The sequence below is a fragment of the Propithecus coquereli genome, unplaced genomic scaffold (genome assembly GCF_000956105.1).
Source record: "Propithecus coquereli isolate 6110/MARCELLA unplaced genomic scaffold, Pcoq_1.0 Scaffold128, whole genome shotgun sequence".
Lineage (NCBI taxonomy): Eukaryota > Metazoa > Chordata > Mammalia > Primates > Indriidae > Propithecus > Propithecus coquereli.
Window position 1 is genome coordinate 836,657 of NW_012136969.1, and position 15,476 is coordinate 852,132.

At 43.9% G+C, this 15,476-nt stretch overlaps 1 protein-coding gene across 1 annotated transcript in view; it reads right to left on the minus strand.

Moving 5' to 3' along the window:
• TRIM14 (tripartite motif containing 14) overlaps nt 1-15,476 on the minus strand; it is a 30,374-nt gene that overhangs the window by 6,077 nt on the left and 8,821 nt on the right. Inside the window, exons 3-5 of the mRNA XM_012638293.1 lie at nt 7,650-7,883; nt 3,859-4,021; nt 2,171-2,263 (exon numbers count right to left, since the gene is read on the minus strand). Of these exons, the coding sequence (XP_012493747.1) occupies nt 2,171-2,263; nt 3,859-4,021; nt 7,650-7,883 (490 nt within the window). The remainder of the gene's footprint in view (nt 1-2,170; nt 2,264-3,858; nt 4,022-7,649; nt 7,884-15,476) is intronic.

Sequence of the window (15,476 nt, forward strand, 5' to 3'; positions counted from 1 at the left end):
ATCAAGCAGCTGTTCTAAATTCACTCAGGACTTCTAAATTATCTTTAGATTATTTGGGATTTCTATAATTCATATCATCCAAGAATAATCTCTTTTTTTTCCATCTTCAATCCTTATTCTTGCCTTTCGTTTCTTTGTATTGCCTTGAGGTACTGTCTATGACATCTAGAACAATGTTGAATAGAAGTGGTTATAGTGGGCATCGTTTTCTCCCACTCTGGGTAAATACCCAACAGAAATGTATGCATATGTGCATCAAAAGACATGCACAAGCTGGGTAGAGTGGTGCACGCCTGTAATTCCAGCTACTTGGGAGGCTGAGGTGAGAGGATTGCTTGAGTTCAGCAGTTCAAGACCAGCCTGGGCAACACAGCGAGACTACCATCTCAAAAAAAAAAGACATGCACAAGAATTTTATAGCAACATTATTCACAACAATGAAACAATCCAATTGTCCATCAGTAATATAAATAAAGTGTGCTACACCCATACAACAATGGAACACTACACAGCAGTGAAAATGAACAGACTCCTGCTACACATGATAATATGGGTAAATCTCATAAATACTATGTTGAGTGAAAAAGTACAGTCTGAATGATCTAGTTATATATAAAGTTTAAAAACAGGCAAAAGTCACAGTGTCAGAAGTCAGGAGAGTAGATACCCTTTGGAGATAGTAAATAAGAGGGGACATGAGGAAGGCTTCTAGGGAGTGGAAATTTCCATTTGTTGATCTGAAGGAGGTTACTGAATGAATGTGTTTACTTTTAAAGAATCATGGAGATGCACACCTTTGATTTGTGTAAGTTTACTTTTAAAAATGCATGTTCAGTGTGAAAAGAAAATAAAATCTCAGGGCCTTCCAAATTTATTATGCCAAGGGGAAAAGTTAAACCCTGGAAACTGGGTAACATAATATGGCTGTTTTTTCTTCTCTGGTGCAAGACCGTTGCTTCCTGATTTTTGTGTTGAGATGTTATACGTTAATCAGACTCTCTAGTCTTTGTTCAAACCTAGACCACTGTTAGCTATTTACATTAGAATGTTAAGCAACCCCCTTAGTGTAATCAATACTAGCCAATAAAACCTTACATTTGTATGTTAGCCTTTGTATGAAAAATATTGTAATTCTGTTCAGCACCTCCACTCTCTTTTTTTTTTTTTTGCCTATAAAGATGAACTTCACTTTCTCCCCCTCCCCGCACTGGGAGCCCTAATCACCATTCTTTGGAGTCCTTGTGTCCCCAGAAGGCTGCCCTCCACCTGCGATTGAATAAACTCTTTTAACTGGATCCTGAGCCTTTTGATCATTTTAGGTTGACACCCAGTAATTCCACTTCGAGAAATTACTCCTAAAAAATAATCTGAAAATGAGCTAAGGTGTGTTCATTCGTTCATTCATTAATTCAAGGAATGTGTACAAGAATGGATTTATATTATAGAAATGAAAATGTAAATCAGCCTAAACATTCAACATTATGAGATTGGTTAAATATGACACATCCATTCAATGTAATATCATGCATGATTTAAAAATAATGATAATATTTATATTTACTGAATTGTTTAAGCTATATTGTTAAATGAAAAAATCACAAAAGCATATTTATAATAGCACCCTATTTTTTAAAATCTGTACACATACATGCTTTAAAATGTCTGAAAAGATACATACTAAAATATTAACAGGATTTATCTTTGGCAGAGGCAATTGTTTTTGTATGTCTATAATTTCTGATTTTCTATAAGAAGTATGCATTACCTGTACAATTTTTAAGAGAACAAAGATGTTCATAATATATTAGTAAATGAAAACACAGATTACAAAACATTATGTGTAGTATGATATGATGTTTGTAAAATAAAAAGATATATTAAACATCATTATATGTATATTAGATATGCCAAAGAAAGCTAAAAGGACAAATAATAATAGTAATTATTCATGGGAGAGGGATTATGAGTAATTTTCTTTTTTCTTTTCTTTTGTTTTCTAGTTTTTCTACAATGAACATGTAATACTTTACATGTCTTTAAAACTAACAATAAAAGTTTAAAAAAAAACATTGGGCTCCTTAACAAGAAAAAAAGGGGGCCTCCATTGCCATGACCCTCCTCCGCCCTGCATCCCACCCTCACCACCCTCTCCCCACTCCCAGGGTCTTACATTTTAAGAAGAGCGATCGCTCAGGTGAGGGGCTGATTTTCAACAGGGTACCTGGCTTGGTGCCGGAGGAGCCCGAGAGCTGGCAGTTCATGTCTGTAATGAATTGTGAGAAATGAGCGCCTGGTGCTCACGCAAGCAGCACAAATAAGACATACTAAAAATACTTCAAAACTGGAGAGTCGCATAATTGCTCCCCAAGAATCACTTGCAAATTTAAGTAGGAAATGCAAATTCACAGCAACAGGAAAACTCCAAGACAAGAAGTGAAGTCAGCTAGGGCAGCACTCAGGGATGGGAGCAACTTCAAAGCAGACATGCAAATTCCGGGACAAAGACGGAAAACAAGAAATCAGAGCTGAGTCCTCAGAAAGAAAGAAGGCTGGGAGAGGCTATCCCAACAATAGGGTACAGAAGGAGCACATGGGGGCCCTTGGTACTTGCCGTCCCCTCTGCCTGGAACCATGTTCCTGGCAGGGGACCCTTGCCTGGAACCCCTTGCCAGCTGTCTGGGCTGGAGTTCCCTTACCGCCTTCCAGACCTGCCTTCCCTGACCAGCTCTTCTGGAGCGGCCCCTTCCCCGCCCCCATCACTCCCAGCACCGTCACACGTGGGAAACCCACGTCTAGGTGAACGCCTCTCCTCTCTCCCCAGAACTCTAGAATCCTACATGCTATTGCCTATGTGATACCACCACATAGGAGGTCAAACTTCTCAAATCTAACAGGTCCAAACACCTCGTTCCCTGTAATCCTAAATGCTCTTTCCCATTTTGGAAAAGGACAACTTCCTTCTGCTCGCTCCCGGCCGGAATCCTTGCAACCTCCTTGATCCTTCTCTCCTCCTCCCTGCCTCACTACTCCATATCCCTTTGCTGGTCCTTCAACATGCCAAGCTTGCTCCTACCTCACCGCAGGGCCTTTGCACTCCTTTCCCCTCGGTCTAGAACGCTTCCCCCAGATGTAACAACAGGAACAATGACTACAGCTAACGCTTACATAGTGCTTATTACGCCCGAGCACTTTATGGGCAAGAATTCATTTAATCCTCACAACCAACCACGAGAAAAGACTATATTATTGACTCCATTTTGCAGGTATGGAAACAAGCTAGAAAGTGAGGTGCCTGGCATGTAATAGGGGCTCAATACATGTTCTGAATGAATGAAAAGATATTTCTGAACACCTGCTTTGTGCCAGGCCCGGCAGGGACCTCAGAACATCAGCGCTAGACCCAAGGTGGTTCTGCCCTTCAGGCATTTGCGAGGGACATCTCATGAACAACCCCAGACAGGGCATGACAGGCCCTGGGCAGAGGGCAGAGGGGAGATGGCCAGGAGAGGGTGTGAGCACGGAAAGGCTTCCCAGCTAAAGGCGGAAGAGGAGGAGGAAGAGGAGGAGGAAGAGTTGGCCATTCCAGCTGGGAGCCCAGAGCAGGCGAAGTTCAGTGTGGCAGGATCCCGGGAGCAGTGTGAGGGGCAGAAGCAGGGCAGTGTGGCTGGAGACAGGCGGGACACGGCCTCAGGAGGGGTAGGAGGTAAAGTCGTGAGGGTGGGTTGGTTACCAGGTCCTCCTGGCCAAGGGCCTCTGAGTGGGAGAGACGTGACTTAGGGTGACGGTTTTCACAGCTGTCTCAGGGCTAAAGGGCGCTAGGAGAGTTAAGGGCACAAAGTTCGTCGAATGGCGACTTACTTTCCTTAATGCGAACGTCCACTGGCGTCTGCAACGTACTCTGCATGGCTTCCACGAGGCCCTTAAAGAAGCTCTTGACGGGCTCGAAGGAGAGGGGCACGGGGTGGCACAGCTCCCCGAGGCACATATGCCGCTGCATCTCCTGCTCGGTGGCCGTGTACGCCTGTGCGGGCACGCGGGGGTCAGGGCGGCACTGGGGGCTGCAGCCGTGTCCCAGCCCCCACTGCGCACCCAGGACAGTCCCAGGCAGCACACCCAGGCCCCACCCTGCCCTGGCACCTGCAGTCAGCCCAGGCCGGGCCCCTGGAGACACCGAGGTGGGAGACACGTGGAGGCTGGGTGCCAGTGCTGGCCCTGGGGATCCCCCCCTCCTTCCATGTTCATGGGCCCCCCACCGTGCCAGCTGTGAAGGGGCTGATGGGCTGACACAGGGGCCCTTCCCTGTGACAGGGGCCTGCCTCAGGGGCAAAAAGGGTGAGGGGCCAGTCTTCCTGGGGAAGGAGCACCTGGGGCTTGTCCTAAGGAGGGAGCAGGAAGACACACCCCAAGAGGGAAGCCAAGGACTCTGGAAAGCTCGGCTGCAGGGCTGACTGAGGGGTGTGGCCGCCACAGTGAGCGTGCATCCTGTTTTCTGCCTGGAAAGCACCTCTTAAATACCTTCCTGTGCAGTGCGGCTTTGCTAAGTACAAGCTAGAAAACCACTCTCCCCGCCCCTCTGTGTCTGTGCTGCAGGCATGTGAGAAGAAGCCCCCAACCCAAAGCCTGGATTTGGAAGTGAAGGCGAAGGCAGTGACAGCAGCATGTGGCTCCTGGGGACAGCAGTGGTGGAGGCTCTGGGTCAGGAGTGTGAGCTGTGATGTCCTGCCCAGCAGGGGTGCGGTGGGGCCTGCACGGCACAAACCCCGCTGTGGCCTGGACTTCATTCCTGTTACCTTGTCTTCCACCTGGATTCTCTGGGCCCCTGGAGAGCCTGTGAGCCACCTAGTTCTTTCATAAACACCTTTCTTGCTGAAAACAGTTACTGTGGGTTCTCGTATTTGCACTTTCTGAAGGGTTGTCCTGGGCAAGGAGTTGGGAGGCAGCAGACTGCCCCAGGTGAGCAGGTCTTGGCTGGTAGCAGTGTTGCCCGAGAAGTGATGGGCGGATGGGAGCCCTAGGAGGGAGAGAGGGTGGCCTGGCACCCGGGTGTTGGGCAGAGGCAGGCTCCACCTGGCAGGATGCTGTACCTTGGGAGGGGGCAGTGGGATGGCCTCCGAGCCCCAGCCAGCCTAGAAGGCAGAGGGTCTAGAGTCCACCCTCATTTTTGTGGGAACCCAGGTTAAGGTCACAGGCAGAGAGCTGGAGGTAAGCTGGTCAGAGAGTTAGAGCACTATCAGGAAGTCCAGGGAGAGCAGGATGCAGCTCCAGGAAGGTGGGAGGGTGGCTCAGAGAACAAAGGGGTGGGGTAGGACTGGGGGCCATGAGAGGACAAATGCCACCACCTGGTAACCCCAAACTCCAGCAGCTAGCACAGGACCTGACACATAGTAGGTTCTCGACAAATATTTATGATAGAATAAATGAATGAATGAAACTAAGCACAGCTGCTTCTTGCCTTTGCAGACTCAGAGAACAGCCATCCATCTCTCAAGCCAGAAATCAGGGATCATCGTGGTTTCTCCCTACTCATTCCCCACTTCCACTCACCATTCCTGTCGCATCTCTTGAACCTGCCTGTCTCTCCCTATCCCCACTGCCCCTGCCCTGGTCCAGGCCACCCTCATCTCTCCTCCCGAATTCTCTTCTAGCCTCCAGTCCTGGCCTCCTCAGTCCATCCTCCACTCTGTCACCAAAGTGATCTTTCTAAAGCACTAACATGAGCACATTAATGGTCTCTTTCCTTGGTTAAAAACATACCCCTGGCTCCTATCTCTCTATAGGACAAAGTCCAAGCTCCGTGGCCTGGCACATAAGGCCCTTCCTGAACTAACCCTGACCTCCCGATCCAGCCACGTATGCCAATACCCCCTCCCTTACACCCCTACTCCTCCCCAAGCCAGGATGCACCCCAGGTAGTTCTCAGCCTGCCAGACTCTCAGGTGGACATAGTTCCTTTCTGCCTGGGATGTCCTCTCTGCATATACTCAGTGAGCACCCACTCATTTTCCAGCACCCAGCTCCATCATCACTTCTTCCTAGAAGTCCTCCCAGACTTCCCTCCCCCACAGACAGAGAGTTAGGCATTTCTTGGACATACTTTCACTAGCTTGCTTAAGCTATATTGTATATAACTGTTTCTGAGTCTGTCTCCCCATCCAACTATGAGCTCTTAATGTCCAGCAGGGGGCCTGGCTCAGTATGAATTGATGAATAGATGAATGAATAAATAGAAGAAAGGAATGATGAATGATTAAAATCAGTAGGTTTGGCACAAGAAAATTAAAAAAAGAAATGACAAAACCCTGAAAATGTGTTTTATGATATGAGAATAGCATTCTCCATGGAAGCATTCCTTTGTATTAGATATCCTTAAAAATTACCATCATTTAAAAAGAAACAAACAAATGTACTGCTTTGTGCATCTTGCCCTTCTTAAAGTACAATGCCCATTGTGCCGAGAATTTGGCTGAAATAGCTGACAGTGAGACACAGGTTGAACTGAGGACACAAGAAGGCACAAGAGTGGAAATATCCACCAGGGGACTGGCTTGGCTGGTTTTGTACTGACTGATTTATTTGTCTGTCATATTTTCCAGCCAAAGCCCATGCTAATCTGGGGTTAGATTCAGTGCCACCTTTTGTTATATCCTTCCTTGTCCCACAGCCTTTAAAGTTACAAAGGTCATCTAATGCTGCAAGATTTGCTACACAGAGAGAATAATGAAGCAAAGAGAAAACCAGACACAAAATATATGCCATGAAGTCTTAGCCTAGCTAGTTGAAACAGATTTGGATTTGAGATTCCCCAGAAGCCAAGGCAAAGAAGGAAACTGGAAGAGTCATATTAGTGGAAAAGCTTGCGCTTTTGTCAGCCTTAAAAAAAAAAACAAAAACAAGAAAGAAAAGCAATCCCAGTGTGCAGGTGAATGTACAGGGGTATTGACACCAGACGGGAGTTTCTCCCATGGTTCCTTGAAGACAGGAATATCATCCTCAACAACATGCTTTCATTAAATGCAGCAATGACCTTGACAGGGGCTATTTCTTAGCCTCTTCCTCAACAAAGCCCAGTGGCCAAGGAGTGTCATCCTTCTCTCCTCCTTGGGCAAACTGACTCAGCTTTTGAAATTTGCTCAGTAGCTAAAAGGACACATGCCTTATCAGGATGGGTGTCTCAATTTAAGACTATACAGGCAGAGGGCCAGGCAATGTGTGTTGTGGGTTTATAGTCAGAGAGACGTGGCTTCGGATGGCAGCTCTGCCACCTACCACCTATGTGAGCCTGGGTGAGTCATTTCACTCCCCTGAGCTGCAATTTGTCATTCATAAAATGGGGCGAGGATATCCACTTCGCAGAGTTCTAGTGAATATTAGAGCTAAGATAAGACACATAAAGTGCTCAGAACACAGAGGCCCCATGGCTGTTAATACTATTTAATTTGTGCCTGTTAATATTATCTAATTAGTCCAAGATGTATATTATCTTCCTAACAATGTATATTTTCTGGCCAATTGTGTGGGGGTGAGAAAGTCTACAAGCTGGCAAGGCAATTCTCTGTGTATTTGCTTAGTGTGTTCATACTGTGCTCAAAACCACAATAACTGAGCGGAAATGGCAGGTGGCAGCTTATAAGCAGAAATCCCAACATTACCTGCAGCCGCTGTACAGGACAGGGCTCCTGACTGATGCTCCAGACCCTGTTGGAGAGGTCGTTTATGATATCAATTTGCTCCCTGCAAGACTCAGCTTGCTCCCTGTACATCTGGAGGACAAGCTGCATGCTTTTATCAATGAATTTCTTGGCCAGCACTTCGTCTTCATCAAGTAGTAATCTAAGTTCAGAGAATTTCCCCGTCAGCCAGGTTTTACTTGACTCTGCATGAGCCTGGGGGAAAAAAAACATAACAAAACAGTTGCAGATGATATGTTTGCCAACCAGGAAATCCAGAATAATCAACATGAAAAAAATTATAACCTCGAAAAAGCAAGTTCAGCAAGGTGGCCAATCAGATACAAGATCAACTTATGAAAACCAAAGCTTTCCTAAGTACCAGCCATTGTCAGTTGAAAAATGCACGGAGAAACAGAAATCCTTTTTAAAATAGAAGGGAAAATAGCAAAATATCTGCAAATAAACCCAATAAAACCATACCCCTGAATGGGAAGATTCATTGCTATAAAGATGCTATTTGTCTCTAAGTTAGTCTATAAATTTGATGAAGTCAAAATCACATCTTAACATGCAGATTAAAAATTATTACATTATTATGGGGGAGAATAAGCACAAGAAAAGCCAAAATTGCTTTAAAATCATCAATAAAGAAAAAACTGCTTTAGTAGATAACAAAACAAACTGTAAATCTACAAGATCTAAAGCCACGTGGCTCAAGCACGGACAAAATGATCAAGTGCACAAAATAAAGAGCTCTAACAAGGACCCAAATTATATATAGAGGGGTGTGTGTGTGTGTGGGTGTGTGTGTGTGTGTGGTGTGTCTGGTGTGATATAATAGTGGCATTTCAAATTACTGGGAGGAAAAAATGAACTATTCAGTAATTGACACTGGTACAACATGTAATTAACCATGTATCTGGGGGGAAAAAGCCAAGCTAAGTATCTACCTTATATCACGTACAAAAATAAATTCAGATTGGAACCCCACTATGAACTAGGCTTGCCAAAAAGTGCAAATTTGAATCTGATCCTGCCTCTAGATTGTCCAGATTGTGTCTAACTAGAAGACACAATTTAGAGGACATATAGAAGACAGAGGAACACAACTATCAATTTAAGAAATACATCAACCAATTGCATTTTGACTTTATTTCACTCCAAAGTCAAACAAAATGTGACATTTATATTGGAAATACAGCCACTGATTGGATATTTAATGATATTAAGGAACTACTTATCATTAATTTTCTTAGATGTGTAATTATACTATGGTTATGTGTTTTTTAATTTTTAAAAATTGTTTTGTAGAGATGGGGTGTCACTACATTGCCCAGGCTGGTCTCAAACTCCTGGCCCTAAGTGATCCTCCCATCTTGGCTTCCTAAAGTGCCAGGATTACAGGCATGAGCCACCACACCCAGTCGGTTGTGTGTTTTAAAAAATGAATACTTATCTTTTATATAGAATATGCTGAAACTTTTACAGATGAAATGGTATCTGTGGGATTTGCTTCAAAATAACAAGTGTGTATACTTGAGGTTTTCCACAATAAAAGGTGAACAAAACAAACAAAAAAGAAAATCCAGACAGATTAAGCACTGTACATAAAAACCTCAAATAATAAATTTATTAGAATGAAATACAAAACAGCTATTAAAATCAATTTGGGAGAGGAAGTCCTCCATAAGTGAGACCTCCATAAATGGAACCCAAAACTCAAATAGTAAAAAGGGAGACAGTAGCAGTTTCTACAACATAAAAAATAAAAATTTATTTAACAGGAAGACACTGTAAACAAAGCTACATGACAGGTCACAAACTACATAGACACACTCTCCATAATATATAGTATTAATAAAATAATTTAATTAAAAAGTGAGTCAAGGATATGCAAATGCAAACAAACATATGAAGAGCTACTCAGCCTTCCCAGCAATCAAAGAAGTGAGCACTGTAATCAGAAAATAGTTTTTGACTATTAGATTGGAAGAATTTTTTTTTAAGAGACAGGGTCTCACTCTGTTGCCCAAGTGATACCATGTTAACTTCTTAGTGGGACTGCAGTGGTTTGGCAGGAGATGGGAGATGAGTTTCCTAAATCTGCGTTTCCTATACAATGCTCTAGGCAATGGATGCGTTCCGAAGCTAGCTCATACCACAGGCCTCATGGATTAAATTGGCTTTGGGCTAGCCTGGGAATCAGTCCACATTTATAACATGGTTGCAATGGGTCAATGAGCCTAGACCCGAATATATCTTATTGAATGACCAAAGGAAGAAAAGAAAATGTATTCCAAACCCTCGATTTACGAACACATGTTGGAGGCAACGTAAGTAAATAAAGGACCTTTACAGAGAAACCAAGAGGGACAATATCTCCTCCCAATCAAGCTATGCTCCAAGCAGTTTCTACAGGTACGCTTTGTAAAGAATATGCAAAGGAAGCTTAATGACACTACACCTTGTTCTAACTCTCAGTGCAGGGATAACTATCTGAAAACAGCCACCAGAAAACTTGAGATGTAAGCAGATGAGAATGGTTATGCAATGCAATGGGGGGAGGGAGAGAGAACGATGGTAATGAAACAAGGAAGTACGCCGTCTAGTTTGGGTGGCGTTGGTTCAAAGTGAAACTGGATCCCAACTGAACCGAGCTGGGGTTTGAACACAGCTGGCTGAGGGCCTGACAGAGTCTAGTTGAAGAAGGTCTAGGGAGAGGAAGAACTGACCAGCCATGAATCCCTGGTCAGCGAGGCTGAGGGATTTGCACATGGGGTGCTGGCCGCGACGTGAATCCATCTCTGGGTTCCGGGGCAAGTGAGGAGCTGAATGGAAGGAGCTGTTTTGCTGAAAACTCAGCATGACTTCAGACAACCCTGCTATGCGTGCCCCTCACGAGGCCCCACCAGGGAGGGGAGGCCTGCTCTACAACCCCTGGCCAGGTGTGACTTTAGTATTGGAACCTCTCAGACTCTGTGGTGGCAGCGGCCAGCAGGAGGAGGTGGGGTGTGGAGACCAGGGCATTATCAAGGTCAGCAGTGTGGCCAGGCTGGGTCCTCATCTTCCTCTTCCCCTTCCCCTTCCTGACAAAGGCCAGCTCATGTCACCCCACTGGTCCCCTGACCCATTCTGTGGCTTAGTCCCTATAGCTCTTGTAGGTCACAGGGAAAGTTAAAGAGCCAGGAACTGAGGTTATTTATCCTCCTCCCCATCAGGATTTCTGGGTCTGGTGCCAGTCTGGGTCTGTGACATAAGTCCATTTCCGGCCTGCCCCCAGCTCTGCGCTGTAGGGCAGAGAGGCTGAGCCATGCAGGCTGCATTTCCACGATTCTCCTTCATGCTGGGTGCGTTCAATGGGAAGAAGAACTAAAGGGAGATCGGGGGTGAGGACAAAGGAGCAGCCAGGGCGCCCCTCCCACCAGGGCACTGTCTCCATGAGTGGCTGTCTCCCTGAAGCCCCTCCACCCTCTGACTTCCACAAAACAGGCCCACTCTGGTTTCAGCTTCTGCCTAGGTGGCCGTGGCCCCTGCACTCTGCTAACACCAGCCCAGGCGTGGAGGTGGCTTCCTGCAGGTGCTGACTGCCTCACCATCTTCTGGTTGGCTCTTCTATGCTTGTGTCACCATTCCGTGCATTAATCTCTTCTGTCTGAAACCATCAAAGTGGCTTCTATCTTCCTGGGTGGACTTGACGGATACCACTGTGGCTCCATGTCTTACCTTGCTATGTGACCAATGACAAGTTATTTCAGCTCTGACAGCCTATACACATTCCAAATCCCTAACTATGTCTGGATTCAACAGACAGTAACCACTCTTAAATATCTCTATGTATCTATATGTATATACATACACATATTTTTTTTCATTTATAGAAGTATCAAGAGCTCATGGTAGAAAATTTGGAAGCTTCAGAAAGAACATAGCCACTCTGTTATATGGTCATCTAATCCCAGTTTGAGTAAGAAGTTAGGGGAGCAGGCTGAGTGTTGAATTTTCCCTACACCTGGATGTATTGGCCCCGGTCTTAGCCTGTTTTCTGTTGCATATAACAGAATACCTGAAACTGGGTAATTTATAATGAAAGGAATTTGTTTCTTACAGTTATGGAGGCTGAGAAGTCTAAGGTGGAGAGGCCGCATCTGGTGAGGACCTTCTCACTGGTGGGGACTCTCTGCAGAGTCCTGAGGTGGCGCGGGGCATCACATGGCAAGGGGCTGAGCACACTAACTTATAAAGCCACAGTCCCATTCCTGTGACAACCCATTAATCCATTAATCTATGAATAGATTAATCCATTCGTGAGAACGGAGCCCTCATGACCCAGTCACCGCATAAGGGCTCCACCTCTCAATACTGCCACACTGGGGATTAAGTTTCAACATGAGTTTCGGAGGGGACGAACATTCAGACCGTAGCACCCCTCGAGATGCCACGATGGGGGAAGCAATCGGCCTATTAACAAGATTGTAAGAGAAAATCATTTAATGGGTGTCGGTTGGGGATTAATGACCAAGTCCTTCTTAACAGTTCTCTGGAAAGGAATGATTGGTTAAGCGTGGTCATTGGCTTCTGAACAGCAGACTTTGGACCATGTATGAATTCCATGTTTGTTAATTTGTTTACAAAGTTGTTTCAGGGATTAGTTTTCAGGCAAATGGCTTTTTCCCTAGCACTGCCTCTATGTAAGTCAGCACTGAGCAGAACGGTTAGAACGGTTGTCCCAGACTTCTCTGCCACAAGCTATGCCTGCCCCAGTTCAACAGAAGACATTAGGATCCTTACATACATTTGTGCCTGCTGCAGATTCGTCACCTCCAGGACTGTGCTCCAAAGGAAATAAATCAAGGTACTAAAAATGTTCACTGTACTATCCAGAAATGATCTAAATGTTTGACATTAGGTAAGTGGTTAATAAATCATGATAGAGTCATAAAACGGAATATACAGCCTCTAATACTGACATTAAAAAAGAACTTTTAATGACATAGGGAAATGCTAGGATCTTAAACAACAACAAAAACCCATATATAAAGTGACGCACAGTTTTGGTCAATAACGAAGAAGGAACTGACACAGAAAATCCCTCTTCCTACTTTATACACAGAGAAATGCTGATAAGATAAGTGAATTTAAAAATTATATGACCAAGTTCAAAATAAAACAAACAAACAAAAAAGGGAAATTCTCAGGTGCCAAAACCAAAGAGGGAACTCAGTGTTAGTGGCCTGGGCAGGTGACCCTGCAGGGGTGTAGCTGCAAGCAGGTACCAGTGAGAGCCACGCCACACTGCAGCTTGTTCATCTAGAGGAGCACAGGGCACCTGGCCCCAGTCCAGCTGGGGTGGGGAAGGAGCGTCAAGCCTGCCCCATCCATGAACTAGGCACCAGAAAAACTCCACCCATTGGGAATGGTCATCCATCCAGGGTAATGGCTGAAAAGAAAATCATCAGCAAAACACAAAACAACAGGTTTGCATTAAGCAGGCTTGGCGCCTGAATTCACGGAACCTCAAAACTGAAAATTTTATATAAAAATGGGTCTGGAACTACTGAAACTCAAAGCATCCCCTGAAGATGCTCATGCCACAGTGCTCTGAAGGGCCATTCTCACAACCTAGGGTGTATGGGACACCCATGGTAATGAAGACAAGAAGATAATACAAATGACAAACCACACTAGGAAATGAACCATCACACCTCACTTGCAGACTGGGGCTATGATATTAGAATTGCATTTACAATGTGTCTCAAACCTCAGAAAAGTATTTATATACAGGACCAAAATCTCTAAATGTGAATAGTGACTGGCCTTACGTGGCAGGGTGCAAGATTATGGCTGAATTTTTAAAACTATGCTTCTTGATCAGGAATTGAAATGCCAATGTCCACAGAAGCCAGGGAAGTGGCTAGGGTGGGGCCAGGAGATTCCATGCCATGACAGTGTCCATTGCTCAGCTCCATCAGCTCCCACATAGGTGTAGCACAGGGTGGTGACATCTTCCTACTTTTCTACATCTAAATTTTTTACAAATATTGTCCAGCTTTAAAATGCTGTCTACTAATTCCATTTTTCTTATTACCTTATGAAGGCCACTTAGGTGTGAGTCTAACAAAACACGTATGGATTTGTATGCTAAAAACTACAATATGGTGATGAAAGAAAACAAAGATCTAAATAAATGCAGAGACATACCATGTTCATGAATTGGAAGACTTAACACAATAAAAATGTCAATTCTCCCTAAATTGATACACAGGTTTAACATAATTCCTATCAAAATCTTAACAAATTCTGTTTCTTATAGATATAGAAAAAATTATTCTAAAATTCAAATGGAAAGGCAGAGGAACCAGATATGCTAAAATAATTTTAAAAAAGAAGAATATTTCAAGACCTATTATTAGCTATAGTAATCACGACTGTGTGGTATTGGCAGAAAGACAGACACACAGACCAATGGAACAGAATAGAGAACCCAGAAATAGCCCCACACAAGTATGATCAACTGATTTTTGATAAAAGCAATTGAATGGAGAAAGACTAGTCTATTCAACAAATACTGCTGGAGCAACTGGATATCCACAAGCAAGCAAGCAAGCAAACAAAAAACCTCCAAACAACTCTCAGCTAAATGTCATACCTTATAGAAAAATTAACTCAAAATTAATTCTGAACTTAAATGTAAAATGCAAAACTATCACATTTTTATAAAAAAAAAAAAAAAGGAGAAGATTTTTGGGACCTAGGGCTAGGCAAAGAGTCCTTGGACATGATAATGTCAAGAGAACAATCCATAAAAGGAAAAAAACTGATAAACTGGGCTTCACCAAAATTAAAAACTTTCTCTCTGTTAAGATGATGAAATACAAGCTACAGACTGGGAGGAAATGTTTTCCAACCACATATCTGACAAACGATCCATTTCTAGAACATACAGACAATTCTCAAAACTCAATAGTAAGAAACAAATTCAATTAGGAAATGAGTAAAAGATATGAAGAAATATTTCACCAAAGAGGATTTATGGATGGCAAATAAGCGTATGAAAAGGTGTTCAATATCACTAGCCATTGGGGAAATGCAAACTAAAATCACAATGAGATATCACTCCCACCTATCAGAAATGCTAAAATAAAAATTTGTGACAATACCAAATGTTGGCATGGATGCAGAGAAACTCTCTCTCATACATCACTGGTGGGAAAGTAAAATGGCACAGCTGCTCTGGAAAATGGGTTGGCAGTTTCTTAAAAAATGAAACATGAAAGTATCACAGGACCCAGCAATAGCACTCCTGGTCATCTATCCCAGAGAAATGAAAAATTATGTCCACAAAGAAACCTGTACACAGTTGTCCAAAGAAGCTTCACTTGTAATAGGCCCAAACTGGAAACAACCAAATGACCTATAATAGTTGAATGGTTTAAAGAAAAAAAAAAAATCCAGTAGTATTGTTACATCCATACTACTGGATTGCTGGAGTACTCCTCAGCAGTCTGCAGGAATGAACTGCTGATGCACACAACAAGCAACAACTTGGATATATCCCCAGGGCTCAGAGAAAAAACCCTCAGAAGGTCACGCATACTGTATGATTCCATTTTCACGACATCTTCCAATGCCATAATTACAGAGATAGAGAACAAATTAATGATTGCCAGGGGTTAGGGACTGTTGGAGGAAAACGGGGGGGGGGGATTATTCAAGGTGTAGCAGGAGGTAGATCTTGGCAGTGATGGAACAGTCTGCATTTTGCTTGTAGTGGTGGTTCTTTGAATCTACACAGGTGATAAGTTGATA